This window comes from Haliotis cracherodii, unplaced genomic scaffold, assembly GCF_022045235.1.
Source record: "Haliotis cracherodii isolate W230 unplaced genomic scaffold, xgHalCrac1.p SCAF_9, whole genome shotgun sequence".
Classification (NCBI taxonomy): domain Eukaryota; kingdom Metazoa; phylum Mollusca; class Gastropoda; order Lepetellida; family Haliotidae; genus Haliotis; species Haliotis cracherodii.
The window spans coordinates 48040129-48066351 of NW_027266343.1; the positions used below are offsets into that span (position 1 = coordinate 48040129).

The window sequence follows — 26223 nt, forward strand, 5'->3', positions numbered from 1 at the left end:
CCTGATATATTTTCAACATAATTCTTCTGTGAAATGATATGCAAATCAAAAAACATTTCAGAACCATATCCATTTATTTCCTTGTTTATTGGACAATCCCATTCTTCTTCTTGCAAGAGCAGAAAAAAAAATGAATTATAAAATTGCTATGTTCCATTAAAAACATGTTTGTTATCAACTTTTTAAAGTATTTTTCTTGGAAAAGTTCATGAGTTTATTTTAGTGAGTTAACTTAAACTAAACCCTGTTGACATGTTAGCTAATACAATCGATAAATTAAAAATTAGAACCCTTGCCTTGCTTGAATTAGATTCTTCAGATTGTAAAAGAAATTTTATGTATGGCTTTTATGATTCTGCTTGATAAAGCTTCGGTAATACCATATAAAGTGACCATACCTGTGAGGCAGCCATCCTCAGCAAGCTGACAAGGTAAGGATGTCATCTGTGGGATGACTCCACGCCCTGCTATATGTCCATAAACGAATCGGAATGAAGCACATCACCTGCGCATACACAATCCTTACATTTGCAATAAAAACGTGTTTGTCTTCCACAGAAATAAATTACTAAAGAACCAATAGATACATTGCAAGTGATTAGATGGAATTTGATTGGCAAAAAGCAAGCAATATTTACTATGTTTATGTTTCCATAACCTAGAAAAGAAGCGGACTATTGTTTCATGATTGGCTGATATAGAGTGGGCGATGCATGTGTTGTGTTATTGTGCTGAACGACGGTACTGATATTGTACTGTCTACAGTTTTTTGTGTTTATGATGATTCAGTGAGCAGTTTGTCAAGTTATCGTTGAAAATGTATTTATTTAAATAATTATTATATAAAATAATCATAATCATATATTTGTATGTTTGTTGAGGTAAAAACATCAAAACTGATGTGCATGCTTTGTGGGAATCAGTTACACAGATTAGTGTACACACAATGTTTTATATTTATACTCCAATTAATGCAAACATCTTAAAGTCAATTCTTAAGTATGTCTAATTTGAACACCCAAAGGAACATCACCCATTATCGCCAAGCTGAAAGCTCAAAAGAATCTCCATTTACATTGAAGCATATGGCTTGAGGGGAAAAAAACAATAGAGTTACTTCCCTTCTTTGAATATCATTACAATAAGAATGGAATTTGTTAATTGCCTTTCAGAGTGGGAGAACATTTATGTTCAAAAGGGTGAATATGGATACAAAACCTCTATTTTAGCAGCAGAGATGACATGCACACACATGGGCTAACTATCCGACCTTGGAGGCCAAGGCCAGGAAGCACTCCATCGTGTTTATCGCTGTCCCTCTAGTAGTTGCGTGATTCATGTCAGAGGCAGTCATTGCATCTTGCTTCAAGGTCGTCCGGTCATTCAGGATTGCAAACATGAAACGCAGCAACAGAAAAGCATTAATGCTGGATTGTGAATGAAGTATTGACAAAACATTGAGACACTGTTTTTGTGTAACAGGAGAATATTTGTGAGATGCTGAGCTTGTATCAATCATGGTTGAGTTTTTTTCCATTCTCTCCAACATTCTGTCAGGCTGTTTTGCATCAGATAAATTATAGTAGAGTGTGGATGGCCCATTCATCTTATGTACCACAACTAATTCGCAGAGTTGTGTCCCTTAGGTGTGTCAGAATCCTGTGATTATAATTTCGAAGCCAAGATTCGGCCAAAAATGATATCTGGTTGACTTTTGGTTTGTCAGCACAGTAGTAAACATGGAAGACCTGTACCTCTTTTTGCTTCAGTCAAACAATAAACTGACACACTGTGATATAAAAATGAAACAGTATTGATAGCAGCATCAAGCAAAACACTCTCAACTTTGGAAGGTAACAAAGGCTTTGGATTTATCCAGTTATTCAGAAAGGGCCAAGGTGAAGGCAGCAAAATAAAATATAGATAAGAAATTGAAATGTTGATTAAATGGCAATCTCATTAAAATCAGATCTTAGTTCTCGCTGCAGCTAAACAAAGATCTGAGGACATCCCATTACGGATCATGTCAGACTGACCTTGCGCGAACTTTGACCGACCGATAGACTGACAAGAAGTCGACATTATCCAATCAGAAGGCAGCTTTCTCGTGCTTTAAGTTCAAATTGGCCACTAGGCTTTGAAACATATTTTGACAAATTTTCGATTACAAATTTGAAATCTGAAAAAACGAACATTCTGGAATGGCTAATAGATGGTCTAAATTGTATGGATTCAATCGTTAAACCCGTAACTATCATTTTGAATACCCCTTGTTAAAGTTTTCGAGTTTGTATTATCAGAATTCACATTCCGAATGTCACTTTCATGATCTGGTAGGCGATGCTCTGATTGGTCGGATGAAAGGTCATTCTGATGTGACCCCTAATGGGATGTCCTCAGATCTTTGTTTGGCGGTAGCGAGAACTAAGATCTTATTTTGATGAGATTGATTTAATGGTTATTTCCTAAAATAATTTTTTGAAATGAAAGTTAAAAGATAGCTACTGGCCAGCTAATGTCAACATCTTAAATGGACGAGATGACTGCTCTCGGTCCTGTTTATTAACATTCCTCGAAGTTCTTCCCTGTGGACACAGAATGTAAATTGCCTCAGTTAAAGGTCCAAGTGCTCAGAAATCGTCTGTATAATGGCTCTCAATTCTGTGATTGCTTGTGGGAGTAACAGTATAGGTTAGACTGTATATTAATGCCCTTTGGCAGGGGCACTTGACATCCAAAGGCTTGCTGTTGATGTTTATAAGAAACATTATTGATTTGACTGATGTGCACTGACAATTCTCAGAGTGATTAGGGAGTGAAAACATTACAAGATTACAAAGTCAGCTGAGTGCTTCCATGGCCGTAACTCCTATAATTTATAATCGACTTTCAAAATTAGAGTGCTAATTTCACATAACATTTAGTTTAAAAAACGAGGCCCAAAGGCCGAGTTGAGCTAAAGGACAGCTGCTGATGTATTCAATAAGAAGCTTAATTAACCACAGCTGTCAAATGTATTTTTTACTTGAGTGAGCGGAATGTTTAATAATCAATACACGTATACTTGGATTCTGCATATCTTGTCAACCCCAATGCACTGCAATACAAACAAGCTCAATCTTATTGATGATGCAAATCATGTTATTTATAAAACCCAACTCTACACTTTGTAAATCAATAGAATTAATTCATATCATTATGGATTCAGTGTGTGGTTATTATCATATTATACATGTGATGTTGCCTTGTTCAGCATGATCAGCATCATGTGCTTCCAGTCTGGATCAGATGAAAAAATAAAGTATAAGAATAGAGAACTAACTACCATCCTGCCTCAGATGGTTAAGAATTAATGGAAATAATGATTGCTTTGGCCAATAGTGCCACAGACTCCAGCTCTGGCATTTTCCATCCTCTTTTCTGGAAGAGCCTCAGTTCTATCTGTTACAATAGGGATTGTGGCAAGATAGCAGGGGGTTTACCAATTATATGTCTTCCTTCGGGTCCTGCCTGGGCGGACAGTCCTGTTCCAATTACATGCCAATAGTCTGTCATCCAGTTATGGTGTTATATTTTGTTTTTTTAAATTGTCGGGATCAGTTTTCCAAGAAACGTTATGAAACTAAGGCTCTGACTTTGAAGGTCTGTTTTAGGGCTTTTTGAAGGTCCCTGTTCCTGATGATCGATCATGTAATGCCAAAGGGTTCAGATCAAGAAAAGAAATCTTGCCTCTTAAAGAATCATAGTTCCCTTACTGCGCTGTGGACAAGGATAAGAAGTCCATGGTTCAAATGGTTCAAATCACATTGTTTTATGCCACTAGAAAACATTGCTTGCCCCCCAAAACAACCTATTGCAGTTTGAAACAAGAATTTAATATAACAGAAGGCACGATATACTATAATAAAACTAAGTCATGAATTATGCTAAACCTGAGGATTATGTGAACCCCATACAACATGTACATCTGCCCTCAGTAGACTGAAGGGCTGGGACGAGTCCAAATTTACTGCCTAGGTACCCACCCCCTTATTACCCGAGCCTACCCGGGTACCCACTGTAGGTCTCAAGAGATACAAAATGTTGCGATTGAAACGTATTCAGATACATGTATCAAACAATCTGGCCATGCATACACTAAAGTTGACTTAAGTTATATCTTCATTCAGCCATAAGAAAAGTCAGGGGGAATGGGTGCATATTCAGAAAGAAATGTGATTTGTAGTGTAACCATAGAGTTGTAGATAATTTTGGTCATTAAACAATATGTCACGTGACTAACCACGGGTCCGTGTAGTCCTGTATGTTTTCTATAAAAAATGACTATCATTCAACAGCCATTACTCGTACATGTATGTACAGTCTGGCCCCTAAACTGCAATAAGAACACAAATTTTGGCTAGTTTAGTGAGTTTCTTTTCCAAGTACAGGAAGCTAAACACACCAACCCCAGATCCACACCAAATGTCACTTCCTTGGAAATATCTGTGGTCACATTCAGCATAAGTAATCATGTTAAAAAAGAAAGCAATAAATATTGAAAAACATAGTCAGTTTTTATTAGTCGATGGATTTACATTTAAGAAACTTAAAAATCTTACACAAAATCATCCAATCACAGATGCAAGATTACTTCAACGTTCTCCCTACGAAAGCTGCTGGACAAACAACTAATTCAGATTTGGTGTAGTGGAACCTGTACATGATTGGAGGTCAGAGTCTGTCTGACCTTCATCTCAGAAGGTTCATGATTGGAAATACTGAAGACGGGTAGTCACACCAAGTGTGGCCAGCAAACCCACTTTGAAACATCATTTATTTCCACATAACTTTGTTCAGGAATTGATTGACTCATGTTCAATAAGTGAAGAATGTTGTTGAGTTGTGCTGTCTGAGGGTTGAGTGCTTCTAGTGCCAGCACCCCAATTTCATAAATGGTCATGTAGTTCGCCACAGTTCGATCATAGCTTTTGTTATTGATCCTGTGATATTTGTGTTGTTGAGAAGGGTTAAACGGTAAAGTACAGCGTGTTAAACAACATAGGACAGAGTGTTAAACAACATAGTACACAGTGTAAAACAACATAGGACAGAGTGTTAAACAAAATAGTACAGAGTGTTAAACAACATAGGACAGAGTGTTAAACAACATAGTACACAGTGTAAAACAACATAGGACAGAGTGTTAAACAAAATAGTACAGAGTGTTAAGCAACATAGTACACAGTGTTAAACAACATAGGACAGAGTGTTAAGCAACATAGTACACAGTGTTAAACAACATAGTACACAGTGTTAAACAACATAGTACACAGTGTTAAACAACATAGGACAGAGTGTTAAGCAACATAGTACACAGTGTTAAACAACATAGTACACAGTGTTAAACAACATAGTACACAGTGTTAAACAACATAGGACAGAGTGTTAAGCAACATAGTACACAGTCTTAAACAACATAGTACACAGTGTTAAACAACATATTACACAGTGTTAAACAACATAGGACACAGTGTTAAACAACAGAGTACACAGTGATAAACAACATATTACACAGTGTTAAACAACATAGGACAGAGTGTTAAACAACATAGGACAGAGTGTTAAGCAACATAGTACACAGTGTTAAACAACATAGTACACAGTGTTAAACAACATAGTACACAGTGTTAAACAACATATTACACAGTGTTAAACAACATAGGACAGAGTGTTAAGCAACATAGTACACAGTGTTAAACAACAGAGTACACAGTGATAAACAACATAGCACAAAGTGTTAAACAACATAGGACAGAGTGTTAAACAACATAGGACACAGTGGTAAGCAACTAGTACACAGTGTTAAACAACATAGGACAGAGTGTTAAGCAACATAGTACACAGTCTTAAACAACATAGTACACAGTGTTAAACAACATATTACACAGTGTTAAACAACATAGGGCAGAGTGTTAAGCAACATAGTACACAGTGTTAAACAACAGAGTACACAGTGATAAACAACATAGCACAAAGTGTTAAACAACATAGGACAGAGTGTTAAACAACATAGGACACAGTGGTAAGCAACTAGTACACAGTGTTAAACAACATAGGACAGAGTGTTAAACAACATAGGACAGAGTGTTAAGCAACATAGTACACAGTGTTAAACAACATATTACACAGTGTTAAACAACATATTACACAGTGTTAAACAACATAGTACACAGTGTTAAACAACATAGGACAGAGTGTTAAACAACATAGTACACAGTGTTAAACAACATATTACACAGTGTTAAACAACATAGGACAGAGTGTTAAACAACATAGGACAGAGTGTTAAGCAACATAGTACACAGTGTTAAACAACATATTACACAGTGTTAAACAACATAGTACACAGTGTTAAACAACATAGAACACAGTATTAAACAACATAGGACAGAGAGTTAAGCAACATAGTACACAGTGTTAAACAACAAAGTACACAGTGTTAAACAACATAGTACACAGTGATAAACAACATAGCACAGAGTGTTAAACAACATAGTACACAGTGGTAAGCAACATAGTACACAGTGTTAAACAACATAGGACAGAGTGTTAAACAACATAGGACAGAGTGTTAAGCAACATAGTACACAGTGTTAAACAACAAAGTACACAGTGTTAAACAACATATTACACAGTGTTAAACAACATAGGACAGAGTGTTAAACAACATATTACACAGTGATAAACAACATAGTACACAGTGGTAAGCAACATAGTACACAGTGTTAAACAACATAGGACAGAGTGTTAAACAACATAGGACAGAGTGTTAAGCAACATAGTACACAGTGTTAAACAACAAAGTACACAGTGTTAAACAACATAGTACACAGTGTTAAACAACATAGTACGCAGTGTTAAACAACATATTACACAGTGTTAAACAGCACAGTACACAGGACTGGCATTCTCACTTGTTGATGTCATATCATAAAGAACGTAAATAATCAATACTATCTGGGTAAACTTTCATTGCTGTTTCACCGAGAAATCACACATAAAGAGACAGTAAACACCCTGTTCAAATACCAGGGAAACAAGTGTTTACACCTTACCATGTAATCAATACTCACAAAACTGCTTTGATTTATACTTTTATTTATCGCAAGTCAAACTTTTTCCAGAGTCAGGCTAACAGGGCCCCAGGCTGCCTCACATCATCTCTGTCAGCACCTCATCCCTCTACACATGTTCATCCAATAACATGTTATGACGCTCTATTGGTTTATCACCCAGTCTGCCCAGAATGGCAGCAGTGGCGATGCAAATGGTAACTGAGCTGTTAGGAGCAGCCCTCTCATGGGATAATGCTCGTATCACATACCTAAGCCTGACTTAAATGGATGATTATTGACAACTATTTCATTACCAGTAATAGAGATGGCTACAACATTGCAACAATGTTTGTTATTTTGTTATTTATCGTATTGGTGGTTTCTGTGTAGATTATCTTATTCTTGGTTTTAGTGTAGGAACAGTTGGCATGAAGTGAAAGTGTCCATGATTGATTAAGGAGGCAGATGTTATTCAATAAATAATTCAATTACTATTTTCCTATTATATTGTTAAAACTAAAACAACTAAATGGATAAATGTAGTTATTTACAGCATTATTGAAAAATGTCATTTTTTTTCACTCTTGTAACATGTGGAACGGGCTCATACAAAATATAGGATAAAACAGTTGTCCTGTGTAAGTCCTTGTTAGGCGGAGCATACATTATTTGGGGATAAAAATAAGGTTGACCAAAAACATTTAAACGGAAATAGTTACATGACAAGTGTTTCTGACAGGCTTTTATCATGTAGTACAACCTGTCAGCATCCCTGAGGGGTCCCCCATTTGAAATTTTGTGTGAGGAGGGGCAAGGATTAGTTTGAAAAAAGGAGCAGGCTTGGCCACAAAAAATTAAAAGGAAAATGGCGAGTGTTTCTGAAGGCTTTTATCACCTAGTACAACCTGGCAGTAGGCCTGTGTCCCCAACAGTTAACACATGCAGCTTATTATTGCTGGACGTGATAACGCTTGCCATCAATACCTAAAAATGATGCGCAATCCCGAAACACTTGATCAATCAACACATTTGTTTTTCAAGGTTCACCCGTTTTTTAGGTGCATTTAAGCATACGAACAGAATGTTATACAGTTATTATATTGATTTGACATATTCATAAAAAAAAATTCCAACATATTTTGTTTGTGAACTCTTATGAATTAAAATAATTGAAACAATTCATATAATTTCAGTTATCTCTATATTTCCACTATCTAACATTTTAGTTACAAATTAAAATTAATTATCTATTCATTTCAAAATATCTAGCCAAATACATTTATAAACTTAGCATTTTGAATCATAAAGTAAACAACTTGGAAAACAATGAGTAACAAGAAACATTGCTTGTGGATCAAAATATCAGACTAGCGCTGAGGATTACCCTCACGCCCTGTGTTCCAAACACCAGACAAAAATATCACATCTTCCTCACAACTAATTATTGTCACCTGATGTTAAGCAAACAACCTTCACTGACATATATGTGTATTTCATATCATTTTCAGGTCAACATTAGCCACAACGTTGACATTTTCTCATTAAAACATGGATGAATTTGCCTGAGTTTGCTAAAGTTAGAAAAGGAAAATTTATTTAAGTTTATATTCAAAATATTTTTATTTGCATTTTTATTATAAATTCACTTCAAGAGGTTTTGATTTAAGAAAATCAACCTCAAATTCATTTTGACAACATTTGTTATTATTGATTTGCAAAACGAAACAATTAGTCACAACCTCTGTGTTTTTTTTATCTCATTTAAAGTTTATATGTGTTCAACAGTTTATAACCATACACACTTCATGGGACAAAATGTATAAATTGCCTTTCAGATTAAAACAGGTAAATAAGTATTAATATGAATATACCCTAGAGTGAGTGAGTGAGCTAGGTTTAACACCGTTTGAACAGTATTCCAGTAATATCACAGTTGTCATCTTCATGTTGGAGGAAAACCCGAAGTGATGCAGGTCTTAGATATTTACCACTTCACTGACACCCACGAGCACGGGTAAGGTGCTTACAAACCTAGAAACATAATCAGGGCAAACCAGGAATCAAACCCACAAACATAAGTTTATGGCATGTCAAAGGGATGCAGTTCATCACAGCAATTTTTTAGTTTGCAATTACAATATGGCAATTGTATGATTAACTAAGAACTGGCAGCACGAGTTTGAGACTGAGTCTGGGATTCAAGAGAATGTACTATATTTAGACCATTAATAGTGAGTAAATCATATAATCCATGAGTATGTCACACTCTGTTGTGAAACAATATAAGGTTAATCTACAAATAAGAACTGTTGGAGCAATGTAATCTATCTTTGTTTCTTTTCTTTTCTGTTTTTGATTAACATTGATAATACTGAATCTTCCAAATTGAATATTAATAAGGTCTTAGTGATTCTGTTAGGATGGTCTGATACAATGCATTTCTGTTATTAGAGGCCATTAGGTTTTTTGTGGTTTCGTGGAATTGGACGCTGAGGCACCACGATTCCGTTTAGTCTGACAACATCATTACCATTTAGATGATGGAACACATGGGCTATGATGTCACCGGGTCTGAAAATAGCAGAGGCTGGCTGGACAAACACATGCTAGGAAAAACTGAACACAACTACATGCATTTTTAAGAAAATACATTAAATATGTGAAACAGCTGTTTGATTTTTAATGAGAAGTTTTTTACTGCATATGAAGAAAAAATTCTTTATGTAGATACAAAACACATGTGTGAGGTAATATTGTGTAGATGTAACATGTGTTTCTGGGGACATATTATATAGATTATAATAGCACATGTTAGGGGGATACTCATACAGATATGACATGTGTTGTTGGGAGAGTATTATGTGGATATTAGACAGGTTGGTGGGATATCATATAGATATAACATGTGTTGTTGGGGGAGTATTATGTAGATATTAGACAGGTTGGTGGGATATCATATAGATATAACATGTGTTGTTGGGGGAGTATTATGTAGATATTAGACAGGTTGGTGGAATATCATATAGATATAACATGTGTTGTATGGGGAGTATGATGTAGATATTAAACAGGTTGGTGGAATATCATATAGATATAACATTTGTTGTTGGGGGAGTATTATGTGGATATTAGACAGATTGGTGTAATATCATATAGATATAACATTTGTTGTTGGGGGAGTATTTTGTAGATATATGACAGGTTGGTGGAATATCATGTAGATATGACATTTGTTGTATGGGGAGTATTATGTGGATATTAGACAGGTCATGGGGATATCATATAGATATAACATGAGTTGAGGGAATATTATGTAGATGTATAAGATAGCTTCACGATAATTTGCAAAGAACAATGAAAAACGAAGTGTGTTTTATTTCATGATAAAACATTGCTTCATCATGACATAATTTCTAGAGATTCGAACATGTACTTGCAACTTAATGACGGTGTATACTGGACAATGTTATTTTTTAGATGGGAGTGTCTAGTGATTTGTTCCCCATTGGTGTAGTAGGGCAACATAAATAAACGCGATGGCCAAACGATCGTATCCAAAAGCAGATGAGATATGACAATCGGTATTGGGAGAAAAGATACAGGTAATTGACGTGAGGATTGCAAAAATATGCATGAAGTACCCACCTATGCATAAAATGGACTTGCCAAACATTGCCTAGGTAGGATTCTATTGAGGGAGTCGTCATTATTAAGATACGGGTAAATATTCTTAAAGCTTGCACATGTTGATAGATCCTTAAAGAGCATGTATACATAATGTTGATATCTCATATAAGAAATAAATGACTCATAGTCGTTGTTCATCGTACAATGCGCATTTCTCATGGTTTATTCTCCCTGCAGTGTTTTATTTACAATAAACAACTCCCGATCCCACTCGTTGTTTATTTCTTATATAACACATGTATATAGATATAACATGTGTTGTATGGGGAGTATGATGTAGATATTAAACAGGTTGGTGGAATATCATATACATATAACATGTGTTGTTGGGGGTCTCCTCAATATTATATAGATATAACACATGTTTGGGGAATATCATATAGATATAACGTGTTGTTGGGGAATATTATGTAGATATAACACATCTTTGGGGAATATCATATACATATAACATGTGTTGTTGGGGGAATATTATGTAGATATAACACATCTTTGGGGAATATCATATACATATAACATGTGTTGTTGGGGGAATATTATGTAGATATAACACAGGTTTGGGGAATATCATGTAGATATAACATGTGTTGTTGGGGGAATATTATGTAGATATAACACATGTTTGGGGAATATCATATATATATAACGTGTTGTTGGGGAATATTATGTAGATATAACACATGTTTGGGGAATATCATATAGATATAATATGTGTTGTTAGGGAATATTTAATAGATATAACACAGGTTTGGGGGAAACGGTGTTAGAATAAACATCAAAAGTTAGCTCAATGCAATAAACCAGAAGTGGTTATTCATAAAGTTGTTAATTTTCTTACCCGCTTTATTGATTACACTTTGAATATACATGTGTTACACGTGACATCATGTAATAATTGTCTACACTTTCTGAGATGGTGGGTTACGGTGTAATGATCTAATGCTCGATCTAATTCAGTGGCCGTATATATGTGCATATATGAAGATATATTCGGAAAAAGCTTTTTCTGTGTATCCCAAGATGACCGAAGCTCATTTCTCATAAGACAAACCTGCCTTGGTAATAGCCTCCTTACTTTACAGGATAAATACTCGACAGAAATATCTTGCATATTAGAAGAGCCATCATGGCTGACTTCACATAAAGGGAAAATTGCGAAAGAGAAATATTCTAGTATCGTTATAAGACAGAAAGATGACAAAGTCACACGACCAGACGAAAGCCATCTTCATGTTGTATTGATAAAGTTGGGAAAATAGAAATATTATTGAATTTCATGCCTTCGGTTCATGCTCCAAGTTCACTTATACGACATTTGGAAATTCCAATGCTATGGGGATCAGATGAAATATGATGGAAGTTTCAAAGGTGGGAGGACGGTCGGGGATGAACATGGAAAACCTTTCCTGGATAATTGTGCCCCTGCCAGGTCCGAGTTAACTCAACTTTGGGAAGGAAGGTGGAGCTGCATGTAACTTCCAGATGCCAAGACTGACACTTATATGAGACGTTTAGTGTTCCCGCTGGCTTTTGAAACTGTCAGTCCCAACTTTTAGCAAATAAAATAAAACGTCTGAAAATTACCTGGTTTTAATTCTTTCAACATCATTTTCAATGCAATGACGCCATCTCTTAAGTAACTTCGTAACATATACACCTCATTCACACAAAGATCAGACACAATTTTCTCTCTCTTTTTTTGAATATTTCTTAACTAAATTGCTGGAAATATTTATTTATTCTTGAAGCAAAGCGAAAAGTTATTTTCTTGCACTAAAAATAGACAAGGGGAAACCCTGATAGTAACAGACAAGCTGACTTTGTTCGAAAAGTATGCTATGAATATCGCCAATGTTTTGTTCAACATCAAAGATTTATAAGGTACTTTATTTGCCGGTCTACAGGGACTGGCAGTCACATGAATTACCAGCCCAAGCCTAATTTTACTGGTTAAAAACTGGTAATTACTGGGAAATGGGAACACTGCGTGTTTAGTCTCATCTGGACCTGAGCATGTCAGAGGTGAGGTGAGGTGAAATTGGGTTTAACGTCGCTTTCAAGATTATTGCACTTATATAGCGATGTGTGTGTGTGGCTGCTTGTACTAGATCGGACTGATGCCGATTTATAGTGCTAACCCACTGAGATACCATGCCGCAGTTTAACATGAATACCCCACTCAGAAACAGTATACTGACTGAACCGACCAGTCCTTGCTTTAACCCCTTAATTCCGAGCGCCAGACAGGGTAACAACAAGTACCATCTTTTAACGTCTTTTGGTATGACGTGGCTGGGGATCGAACCCCGGACCTTCCGCTCTCCAGGCGGACGCTCTAACACTAGACCACGGAGGCGGTCCGAGCATGTCAGACGTCTGATATGTGCATTTACAGTAACATGATGAATGAATGTTGTTTGTCTGCACTGTTAGACTGTAATCCCCATACTGGTAACACGTACCTCCCATTAGTTATTATAACTAAATATTAATTATTATGTATGATTATGTTAACAGTATTCTTATGTATTTACAGTTGATGGATGATTATCAGAACAAGTTGTATTTTGATTAGTGAACTAAGTGGAAGAATGTGTAAAATGAATATCAGACAGCAGACAGTTAATGATTTATGTTTTAAGCCTTTAGCAGTGTTGTTCGAATGAGTATGTTGGGTTTGAAAGTATTTAAATCACGGCATGTCTGTTTGATGTTGGAGGAAAACCCGGGGTCGATTCACCACATGGGTACAATGTGTGAAGCTCATTTCTGGTGTCCCCAAACGTATTCTTCCTGGAATATTGCTAAAAGGGGTGAAAATCCAAACTCGCTCATTCTAAAAAGAGCTCAGGGCCTTTGCCTCCTCTACATCAAGCCCAGACAGCGAATGGGACTTCTCCCAGGAAATGCTGCCTAGTGAAACCCACCCAGAACTTTTCAGAGAATGTGAAGACTCCCAAACGCTGCAGCCTTCATTACCCAGATTGTCAGAAGGGCTGTATTCCTGGCAACAAATCCGGGTACTCTCCCAATGTCAGTCAACAGACTGGGAGGTACCAAACGTAAGGCAGCGTCAACAATTGGGAGCCATCGGGATGAAATTATTATTTACTAAAACTATTATTGTTGTTGTTATTGTTGTTGTCACAGCATGTGTTTGTGTGTTTCAGCCGCATGACGGATCGTCCCGGGGTTCCAGCCCTGTAACCATGATCTCTGTCAACGAGGGGGGCAAACAGTCATCAAAACAGCGGAGGACCCCGAGTCCGATACGGAAAGTCAGATCTGAGATGCAGAAGACGGCTTCCAGTGATCCAACTCTCAACCAGATTCCAAGGGGAAGTCCAACTCCAGGATTTCGACCTCGCAGCCTCACTTTCAGTTTCACAAACAGATACCGGTCACGTCGCAGACGAATGTCGCTCGGGTGTAAAACTGGCGACAATAAAACAAATTCCATCACCCATTCAACTCAGCTGTCCTTTCTGGACTTTGTGGACTTGTTCAAAGCATTCGGACTCCGGTGCCGCAAGGACTTGAAAGAACTATTTGAGCAGTTTGCAGTGACGAAGTCCACGGGGATGGAACTGCCGTCTGTGAAGCACCCTCCATACATTCCTAGTCCCAGAGATATGTGTAAGTGTAAATTTATCTTTCTTTTCAAATTTGTTAAAACCATTAATTTTTTCCATAGGTGTCCGAGTCGTCTAAGGTGCCAAAATTTAAGATGCTGGAATTCTTTGTTCACAGTTGCGTCCCTCAGGTATACCAAACTCCTGTGAAAGTGGGTTTGAGTTCTAGATTAAACCTAATTATGATTATTGATTTGTTAGCACCATACCCATGCTTGTTGTTACATTGAAGTGGTATTTATTTAAGACCTTGGCCCCTTTATTAACCCTATGACTGCTGTAAGTCTATTTTACTGTATAGCCGTTTTTTTCGTCTCAGGACTATGATAGCATTGTGGAATGGGGCAATACCTCCCTGCAAGCTTGTTTACCAGTTTATGAGCTCATACGCTGCCATGTAAGCGGCATGCCACATTACGACTGACACACCTGACATAATATACCTTACCTGATGTAATATAACTGATCTGATGTAATATAACTGACCTGATGTAATATAACTGACATGATGTAATATAATGGACCAGACATAATATGACGGACATTGCGTAATATAACTGACTTCACATAATTTTAAGGACCTGACGTAATATAACAGATCTGACACAATATAACTGACCTGGTGTAATATGATGGACCTGACATGATATAACGGACCTGACACAATATAACTGACCTGGTGTAATATGATGGACCTGACATGATATAATGGACCTGACACAATATAACTGACCTGGTGTAATATGACGGACCTGACATGATATAACAGACCTGACATAATATATAACGGACCTGACACAATATAACTGACCTGGTGTAATATGACGGACCTGACATGATATAACAGACCTGACATAATATAATTGACCTGACATAATGTAACTGACCTGATGTAGTATAATTGACTTGTTGTAATATAACTGACCTGTTGTAATATAACTGACCTGTTCTAATGTAACGGACCTGACGTAACATAACGGACCTGATGTAACATAACGGACCTGACGTAACATAACAGGCCCTATGTGATATAACCCCAGCTGTGGCTTTTCCTCTATACCACAATCCCCCAAAAGCCAAAGTTGGCGCCTGAGTGATAGACTGAAGCCTTGGGGTGTGTTTCTTGTTCTATATCTACCCTGCCTGTATCCATAGCTTTTCAATATGGTGAAATGAAAGACCGTTATGAAATAACATTCACACTTAACCAGTACAAATACAGACAATCTTTTGAGTTGATTACTTTAGTTCCTGGCAATTACTTCAGTTAACACTGCTTCCGTTTGTTCAAGTACGAACACCGTTATTCTACCTCCCATACATGTCTCCACAAACACTTGCTAATAGCTGTTCAAACAAATGCCATTGACTGGGTTGTCACCAGTTAGGTCACAGCGTTGAATTCTCATCAGTACTTGAGCACATATTACATGATATTACTGACGGAGGTGATTCACCCCAAGTGTGACCTCCAAGCTTGTGGGGTGTTGGGGTAGCCTAGTGGTTAAAGCGTTTGCTCGTCAGGCCGAAGCCCAGTGTTCGATTCCCCACTTGGGTACATTGTGTGAAGCCCATTTCTGGTGTCCGTCACCGTGATATTGCTGGAATATTGCTGAAAGCAACGTGAAACCATACTCACGCCAAGTGTGTTCCTCATTCATTTGTAGCAGAACTCATCTGGAAGTTGAAAATTTTCTAACTTTTTTTTCGACCATCTACATTGAATTTTAGGCCAAACCTTTTGAAAACCAACTGTCAACAAAATAAAAGGCCTTGTGAAGTTGCAGTTATTTATCCTTGAGTAGGGCATTCTGTAGTGTACATTCTGCAGATATTGAGCACTTTTCTATCATTTAAAGGCTCCCACTTTTGACAGTACTATCCATAAATTGAACCAGATCCTGTTAAGACAAAAACTTGTAAATTTACATATTTTACCTTTTTTTACGTTGGGAAGTGTGTATTTTATAGTTCTGTATAATTCATGATGTAGTACTTAATACAATAAGTTGTGCTTAAACAAATTATATACTGACACACTTTGAAAATATTCAAATTCTGTGATATTTGGCAAAGTGGCCTCAAACATCATATTAAGTTATTCTGTGTATTTAAAATTGTGATAATGAAACACAACAATGTCGTCATATGGGTTCGAATATCTTTCCATGTGTTTTGAGATGGACTTCGAAATGCAGCACAATATGCTTCTTGTCATTTTGAGTTACGCGTTTCATTGAGTGCCAGTATACCTAACACATTAATGTACTTTCTAATTCAATTTCCCGTCGCTAAGCACAATGTCAAGGATGTCAAATAATGACGCCATTCCTCTTGGAGAAGAAGAATAGATCACAGGATGTGGGCGGAAATGGCCAATAATAAGACTGAGAAGGATGCTTATCACTCCCAATCCCCAAACTAATCCAACCTCGCCTTGTATCACATGACCACATGAGCCGGAGCAACGTGACTCCCGACTTGCCGTGACCATCGTGTCAAGGCCGTAAGATGTGTTCAAGACAACTAGTGATGTATTGCTATGGAGAAGGGTGTTTTCAATCAGTTATTCAGTAGCCCACGAATACATCCATTTTTAATTACACGCATAACTATCAAATACAAAATATCTTGCTTGGCAATAAGTTGGTATATTTATGCCGGAGGGTAGTTCCACTTTCTTTTATAGGAATGCTGTCTGATGATTTGTTGGAAAATCAATTTTTTCCCAACATTGTTCCAAAATTTATTGACATGGCGAAGGGTCAATGGCCGAAAGTTGTGGGTTATGATGCAGTTATGGGATTAGATTGGGCATGGTTTATTCAGTGGTGAGGACATTAATTGTGATGTAGGGAGTTTTTGTATGTATACTGGATGATATGTTAAGCAAAAAGCAGGCTGAACTGATGATCTGTATTATTGTAGATTAAGGATGTATTTTGAGAAGTGACGATGTTTAGGTACATATGTACCAATCAACTTAGTTCAGCGAGTTTGCATGGAGAATAATTTCCAGAAATATTGATCTTGAGACAGCATTAATATTAGGTTATGTCATCATCTTAGTGAACCAGCACCACCAGTGAGTGAGTGAGTATGGTTTTACGCCGCTTTTGCAATATTCCAGCAATATCACGGCGGGGGACACCAGAAATGGGCTTCACACATTGTACCCATGTCGGGAATCGAACCCGGGTCTTCAGCATGACGAACGAACGCTTTAACCACTAGGCTACCCGACCACCCCAGCCCCACCAGTACAATACATGATGTGTTTGGTGTGTGATACTGTACTGATACAATTCAAAATTTGTCCAACACTGTATTCCACAGATGTACAAGATCTCACCCTGGATAACCCACTCAGCCACACAATTCTTGATGTCCTTAGTTTGTTCAACAATTTAAGAGCAGTATCCATATCTTTTTTTATAACCTACGAGGGCAAACATGTTGAGGTTCATAAAAATCATATGTGTCCTAGGGTCATATCACGTGATGAGACAACGGTGTATTGTTTCCGTCATCCAGACGGCATTGTTGACATCATTTGATGTCATGATTAAAAAGGCATTATTACATTTAATTCCACAGGTGTAAAAATATGTTGCTGCCACAATGTGTGATATCTCTTCCTGGGCAACCAACAGTTCTGCCCAAAACATGATTAATAAAGCAGGACCGGTATTAAAGTTTATTCCACAGATGTTATAGCATAATGTCCTTGCTGTGTTCTACAGAATATAAACAGTATTACTTTTTATTCCACAGGTGTAATAACCCGCAATAATGCACTGGATCTCACCCAGGACAACCAACAGCGCCGCACAATATGCGATGTTCTTGCCGTGTCTAGCATCATCTCCAACTTTGCTGGGGTGGAGACGACGCCAACCAAGTGCATGGGTCTGCGAGAGTTCCGGCAGTTCCTCGAGGATTACCAGGAGGAGGCATATGATGATGATGAGATCATCGAGCTGATCCAGCGCCATGAGCCGGACTCCATGTTGCGAGATCGCTGTTGTCTGTCATTTGAGGGATTCGCCAAGTTTCTCATGGACAAGGATAACTTTGCTTATCTTCCTGAGAAGACCAAGCACAATGATGAGGTAGGCACGCAAGATGGGTTGTGCACAGTAAACAGTGATTGTTTATATTATTTGTTTTACCATTTCTATTGTAATCGTAAGTACATGTTGACCATAGGCTTCATTTACCCCTTGTATGAACACTGCAGTGATCTGATGGTGTGGGCCAATACAGGTCAGGTGAGGTCGAATGGGATTTAACGTCGCATCCAAGATTATCTGACTTATATAGCGACGTGCATGCCTGCGTGAGTGCGTGTGTGCGTGCGTGTGTGCGTGCGTGTGGCTGCCTGAACTAGTCTGGACTGATGTCGGTTGACAGTGCTAGCCAACTGAGATACCATCTTTTGACGCGTTTGGTTTGATGCGGCCTGGGATTGAGCCCCGGACCTTCCATTCTCTGGGTGGACGCTCTACCACTAGACCATGGAGGTGGCCCATACAATGTCAAAGATGAGACTGATGCTTAGTCACTGAAAATATATAATTTGGATAGAGATATAATGTATGCCTGGCTCCATTGGTCTGGGTTTGAATCCAGTATTCACTGGAGTGATCATGACGTTTGGTTTGTCAGCACCTCCCTCATGCTTGGTTTCACCACATGGTAATTGTCTCTAATCTGTATCAGTGTGTACTTTCCTCCGACATTTAGTTATCACACTGTTTTATACAAATACTGTTCCGACAATTCACTCACTCACTCACTCTGTGGCAGGACATGGACCACCCCCTGCCTCACTACTACATCGCCTCATCCCACAACACGTATCTCACCGGCCACCAGCTCAAGGGGGAGTCCTCCGTCGACCTCTACAGCCAGGTCAGTGTACAGTATATGACGTAGATAATCCCATCTCATAGTTAAACTGAGGTATTAACTTAGCCCTTGAAATCTGTATCAAAATGGTATTTGCGGTGCATAAGCCAGATACTAAGTTTATCGGATTGGCTGATAGCATCAATGACACGATCAATATGTGCTGAGCTTGATTACTGGGTGCAGGTGCTGCTGATGGGATGCCGGTGTGTGGAGCTGGACTGCTGGGATGGGGACGATGGGGCGCCCATCATATACCACGGACATACACTCACTACAAAGATCTCATTTAAGGTAAAACTCATATGTCAGGTGGTCTAGGAGAGGTAGTGATGGGAGACTGTCAGAATGAGTGAGAGTGTTCAGGTAAAATCTCTGGGTGAATGAGTGAGTGAGAGGGAGTGATTGTAGGGGAGGGTCATTTATAGTCTCTTTGAGTGGGTGTGAGGGTGAGTGTGAGAGTGAGTGAGTGGGTGTGAGAGTGAGTAAGTGTGTGAGTGGGTGAGTGAGTGAGTGAGTGGGTGGGTGGGTGGGTGGGTGAGTGAGTGAGTGGGTGGGTGGGTGGGTGAGTGAGTGGGTGTGAGAGTTAGTGGGAGAGTTAGTCGGTGAGTGTGAGAGTGAGTGGGTGAGTGTGAGAGTGAGTGTGTGAGTAAGTGAGTGAGTGTGAGTGAGAGTGAGTGGGTGTGTGAGTGAGTGAGTGAGTGAGTGAGTAAGTGGGTGTGAGAGTGAGTGAGGATCATGTACAGTCTACGAGTCACTGCGCGAGTGTGAGAAGATCGACTGAGGGTGAAAGTGAGGGTGAGTGACAGCGAATGAGCTGTGGTGTGGTGTGAGAATGAGTGAGTGAGTGAGTGAGTGAGTGTGAAAGTGAGTGAATGTGACAATAAGAAAGTGTTAGAGTGAGTGATATACGTCAGAGCAAATAAGTGACTAAGTGTACATGCATGTGAGAATGCACGTGAGTAACTGTATTTGTTTGAGCTACATATTCAATCATTCAATCATGTAGGGTGTTGCCGAAGCCATCAACCGAAGTGCTTTTGTGACGTCCCCATACCCCGTCATCCTGTCCATAGAGAACCACTGCTCTATACCACAGCAGCAGAAGATGGCGCAGATATTCACAGTAAGACACTACCTCCTTGTGCTATATATAGCTGCTGAGACACTCACCCTTCCTTCTCCTTGATGATCACAACACACCTAATCCTTATCTTTTCACTGAGTGCTTTGGTCATGTGTTGGGGTCTTGGAAAGATACATTGATTGTAGACTTTCAGGAAAATACCTAGCCAGGCCCAAGGGCAATTCCAGAACTTTTGAAAGGGAGGGGTCAAAAATAACAAAATCCTGTCTCAGTTAATTTTATTGCCTACAATCTACTACATTTGTTTTTCAAAAGGGGGATCCGGTCCCCCTCTGGACCCCCCTCTGGACCCCCCTATGAACCCCGCTCTGGACCCCCTCTGGACCCCCCCCTGGACCCCCCTCTGGACCCCCTATGAACCCCCTCTGGACCCCCTATGAACCCCCTCTGGACCCCCTTCAGGACCCCCTCTGGACCCCCTCTGGACCCCTCTGGACCCCCCTCTGAACCCCCCTCTGGACCCATCTGAACCCCCCTCTGGACCCCCTCTAAACCCCCCTCTGGACCCATCTGAACCCCCCTCTGGACCCCCTCTGGACCTGCCTATGGAGACCTATGTTTTCACTTTGTTCCTTCACCTTTTCATGTTTTGGAGAGTTGAAAGAGCGTGAGATGCCCAAATGTTACCATTGTTTGATAGTGTATAGTTTTACAATCCACTGCTGTTCCAGAGCGTGTTTGGTGACAAGCTGGTGACCACGTTCCTGTTTGACTCAGACTTTTGTGAGGACCCACAGCTACCATCACCGAACCAGCTCAAGTACAAGATCCTCATCAAGAACAAGAAGATCAGGGACCCCGAGAGTACCGCAGCCATCAAGAAGGTAATGCCATCTACACACTTATCGTGGTTCTATCACCATGTACAACAAGTTGCATGTTTCTTGTAATTTCAGAATTAGATATAGGTTACCAAGCAGATTTACTCACACCAGTGTATATTTCTATCCTCCGCCACAAAGTGGAAGGGGGGATATAGGAATGGGTGCTGTCCGTCTGTCCGTCCTTCTATCTGTCCTTCCTTCCATCTGTCACGTTTCATTTCCGGAGCAGAACTCAAAAACCATGTAGAAATCTTAAACTTGGCACATAGATAAGTCTAGTTTGGAATTTAAAAAAAAGAATTTTAGATTCCATGGCAACAACTTTGACTTGGACTGAAAATGGCGGTAGTGCTCGTTTCCTGGAGGAGGTCTTGAAACCCATACAATATTTCTTCACCAAACTTGGCACTTAGATAGGTTTAGTGGTAAACTGGTGCCTTTTGATAGATTGTGATTTTTGAAAAAAATATTTTTAAAGTTTCCATAGCAACGACTTTGACTAAAAATGGTGGTTGTGCTCCTTTCCGGAGCAGATCTTGAAAATGATACAATATGTAAATGAGTCGTCTACCTTAACATCTTGGTTATCAGAATGACGTAAATGCAGCATAACTTGTATTAACTGAATTAAGTACAACCTGCAAACTTGTTGTTTCTGTTGAGTCATTGTATCAGGTGTAACAGTTGCCCCCCTTATTGTCCCAATAGCTAAAGTTATAAGGCTTAAATATACTTAAACTATTGTGGTAGGCACAACAGAGTTATCCCCCTTTATTCTCCCAATTGTTTCAAATCTGTTAGATGAGATATTCTCCAGCTTATCCCTGACTGTAATGAATGTTCTAGCTTCCTGTGCAGTCTCGGACATCCAGCATGGCGTCGTCGGAAAGTACTTCCATCAACGACTTCGATGACGACGATGATGAAGATGAGGATGAAGACGATGTCACTGATGGTGGGTGGAGATAGATGGATACAACTAAAGTTACATTCACTAAAATACGTAGGGATTGAGTTAAATGCCACTGTTAACAGTATTCCAGTTTTATCACGGCGTGTCAGCTTGATGGCTGAGGAAAGCCCGAAGTGATGCAGGTCTTGGACATTTACTACTTTGGTGAAACTCACAAGCACGGGTAAGGTGCTGACAAACTATGAATATATTCGAGGCGAAACAGGATTTGAACTCAGACTCATAGGTTTCTGGCATGCCCAAAGATCGCAACCACCCTTAGACCACTTGGCCACCCGTGACCCCCTAAAATACATAGAAGTATATACATATTAACATCTGGTGCATGTATATATTCAGTCCATAATCAGTTATTATGAACCAATTTTAAATCCTCCAGTACTGTTATTTAATACTACATAAATGACAAATTCGAGGATGTTTACTTGTGTCTCACAAATGCTCTCTCAGAGTTGGCAATGTGTTTGTAACACTTGGAGCATATTACCGTATTCGACGTAATAAGCGCCGAGGGCGCTCTCAAAATTAGAAATAGGGGGCTCTTATTAGAATATTACTTTGGTTGAAAAAACAGAGTTGAAAATAAATTTCATGGTTTATGCTGACGGCCTGAACTGTTTATATACGACAGATATATTTTTCCAGAATTTAATTGCCCATAATTAAGGGTGCATATAACACACGAGTGCGTATGATACACAAATAAATAAGTCTTGTGTACATTGATCATTCGGAAAGGGTGATAATTGGGAGTGTTCACTAGCCAATATCTTAGCAAATATCGCCGTGGGCGCTTATTAGAGCGGGGAGCTTATAACGACGAATACGGTATGTGTCGGCTGTTGATGAAACTGTCTCCCTTGTCCCCAGCTGTGAAGGAAATGAGGCGGTCCGTGGACAGTCAGGATAGCCCTACACCGGACCAGGAGGACAAAAGCAAGCTGCAGTCGCGACAGAGGATGGACTCTTTCGGCGAACTTGGTCCCAGGTAAGACAGTGCTGAACTAACTCACTCACTCTCACTGTCCTACTCCCAGCCGTTACTCCCAGACAACACAGGTAATCTGTATTTCAATAGGACACAACTGTAGTATGGTCTCATTATTTCCATACTAAAGTTGTGTCCTACTGAAATATTAATAATGAAAACTGAAAATAGACATAATTTGTATTGGCCAAAAAAATACAGATTACCTATGTTAAGGACTCTGTCAGTTTAGTTTAGAGGAAGGGGGTTCAGTTGGATTGGTCTTTTGCTGGTATCGCATTTTGCCAACTCCACCCATTTTATGTGACACACCCACCCACTACCAACCATCAACAACCAACCACCAACCCACACACAGTCTCACACACAGTCTCACACACACACACACACACACACACACACACACACACACACACACACACACACACACACACACACACACACACACACACACACACACACACACACACACACCACAAATATAATAAATTACCAGTATTACCAGTATTGAGGTATTTAAAAAAAAGGACTGTGTCAACTTGTTGTGATACATTTTGGTGACCCGCTCCCTCTTTTCCTGTGTTGCCCCTCCTTATTCTCTCCCACCCACACCCCCACACCCACCCCCACACCCAACCCCTCTAATAAATGACCAGACACTTATAGCCATAAAATGAACAAATGTTTTGTGCATTATGTATTAAAGAGCTGACTTCAATGTTTTCTCGAAAAAGATATTTGAAAAGTTCTACCTCCCTCCATGCTTTTTGAGGAAGCTATGCTGGAGAAACTTCAGATTCATTTATCATGCTATCATGCTCTCAACCATTGGTTTGTTTGTTTCTCAGGCAACACTCTGAATCCTTTGGGGAGAAGCAACGCCCCAAGAGCCACCCTGAATTAGACTGGCAATTCGGTGAGGAAATCCACGATTTGAAGACCCCACCAAAAATCAAGGCCAAGAAAGCAAGTCAGATAGCCAAAGAATTGTCTGATCTAGTTGTGTACACTCAGGCTGTCAAGTTTAGAGGTATGTTCACGTTGCCAGGTGTAATCACTATTTTATTTTTTGTGTAACATTTCTGAGCTTCTTCATGCTCCTTCATCAGGTCAATTTCATCGTGTAAATAGGTGAATTTTTACCTGTTGAAGGTGCAAGAAGTAGCTCTGAAACGTCATACAAAGAATAAAAGAAGCTGCCATCCATAAAAAAGTGTCATGTATTCTAAATGCCTATCAAAGACATCATATGTAATGTTTATGATTAATCATGTAGTATTTATAATAAATCACTTCCTATATAATCTTTATAGTTTATCACTTTTTTAAATTTACATTACTTCATAAATAATTTTACATAACAATTAAAAAGTTAATTAACTTCAAGATAGATTTCCTTTTAAGTGTCATTTAAAAATCTAAATGTGTTATATATTGCGCTTAATGAATGTTTGTATATTGATAAGGTCTGTCCTTGAGTCCGAACACGTCACTAAAGCAGAAGAAGGGGCCTATACGGAAGAGCATCCTGACAAGCGGTCTTGGCAACAGCCCCAGCACCCCCACCCTCATCAACTCAGGTAACATCGTCATCACTATCTGTCACCCTCTGGAGCAGTGGTGACTTAGCATTACAACACTGCCACAGGTTAATTTGCATATCACATGACTGGACATTTCTCATGTTTGTCAACAAACGTACTTATTCTGAAATCAGAGCAGACTGTCCGAATGGAAGCACTTCCAGTTTTGCATATTGTTGTGCGTAGTTATATAGATATGCTACAACATAGCAGGACGATATATCTTTATTCATCAAAGTGACCATATCGCTAGCTTGCCGTAGGGTGTTGATGACAGCATGTGGAGCCGTACAACGAACGTAAACAAAAGAAAAAATACGCAAATATTTTATGACATAATGTGTAGATTTTTAATAAATGAGATGAAAAACATATCTAATTTGTTGAATGGAATATGTTGGATGTGACAAATCATTACATCTCTCTGGCCTATGGTAGATATACCCGCAAGGAACTCTGTAACAGTGACAACATGTCTGACATTATGGCACATAGCAGAATGATAAGACTGAATATTTAGTCAATAACCTATAAGAGTTATGGATTAATTTTGAATGTGTCTAGCCTTGGCAAGAACCTTTCAACAATAATATGCTACGGATACTATAAATCTTGAAATTAATGCGTCTCAAAGGCTGTAGATCTGAGGATAAGTGAGATGAAGCCTATTGATGCGTGTCAGGTCGTGTCGGCCCTTGCTGCCGAGTTGCGTGGGTGGCTTCTGCTGGACTGCTGTGCCCAGTTTGACATGTGTGGGTAGAGTGGGTAGAACTCTTGACCCCAGCAGTGATAACTCATTGGATGCCTATTGTGTAATTTCTGTTCTTTAAGTGACATTGTTATATACTTGTTACAACTGCTGCTCAATAAACCGTGTTTCTGTTTATATTCAAGTTGGTATTTCCACTATCCAAAGTGTCCAGTGTGTCTGTCTTATTGTTGGATGGTCATTTGGAGACATAAATGCAAACTTTAATTAATGCAAACAAAGACCACTCGCATTTTTTGCGTTTAATTCACGCTCGCCTTAATTTCAAGGTTTACAGAAGAAAATCTGTAATTCTGAGTTGCCTGTTGGTAATTCTCCATATTGCCCATGAACAATGTAGCTGGCTTTATGATCTCAAATGAGTGGGGGCACGGGTGGCCCAGTCGTCTAAGGCACTGCAATTCGCTGTACAGAGTTGCGTCCCTTGGACACCCAGAAACCCATGATTGTGGGTTCGAATCCCGGTTCGCCCCGATTATGTTTCTAGGTTTATCAGCACCATACCCGTGCTCGTGGGTTTCACCAAAGTGGTAAACGTCTGAGACCTGCATCACTTCGGGCTTTCCGTCCACATTAAGCTGACACGCCGCGATATAACTGGAATACTGTTAA

At 39.1% G+C, this 26223-nt stretch overlaps 1 protein-coding gene across 1 annotated transcript in view; it reads left to right on the top strand.

Annotated features, from left to right (window-relative positions):
* Positions 1-26223, top strand: part of LOC139453341 (1-phosphatidylinositol 4,5-bisphosphate phosphodiesterase epsilon-1-like) — a 369664-nt gene that overhangs the window by 322819 nt on the left and 20622 nt on the right. The window contains exons 18-27 of the mRNA XM_071235012.1: positions 13955-14420; positions 18191-18528; positions 19226-19330; positions 19514-19621; positions 20337-20453; positions 21146-21298; positions 22145-22253; positions 23142-23259; positions 24108-24289; positions 24726-24839. Coding sequence (XP_071091113.1) covers positions 13955-14420; positions 18191-18528; positions 19226-19330; positions 19514-19621; positions 20337-20453; positions 21146-21298; positions 22145-22253; positions 23142-23259; positions 24108-24289; positions 24726-24839 — 1810 coding nt within the window. The remainder of the gene's footprint in view (positions 1-13954; positions 14421-18190; positions 18529-19225; positions 19331-19513; positions 19622-20336; positions 20454-21145; positions 21299-22144; positions 22254-23141; positions 23260-24107; positions 24290-24725; positions 24840-26223) is intronic.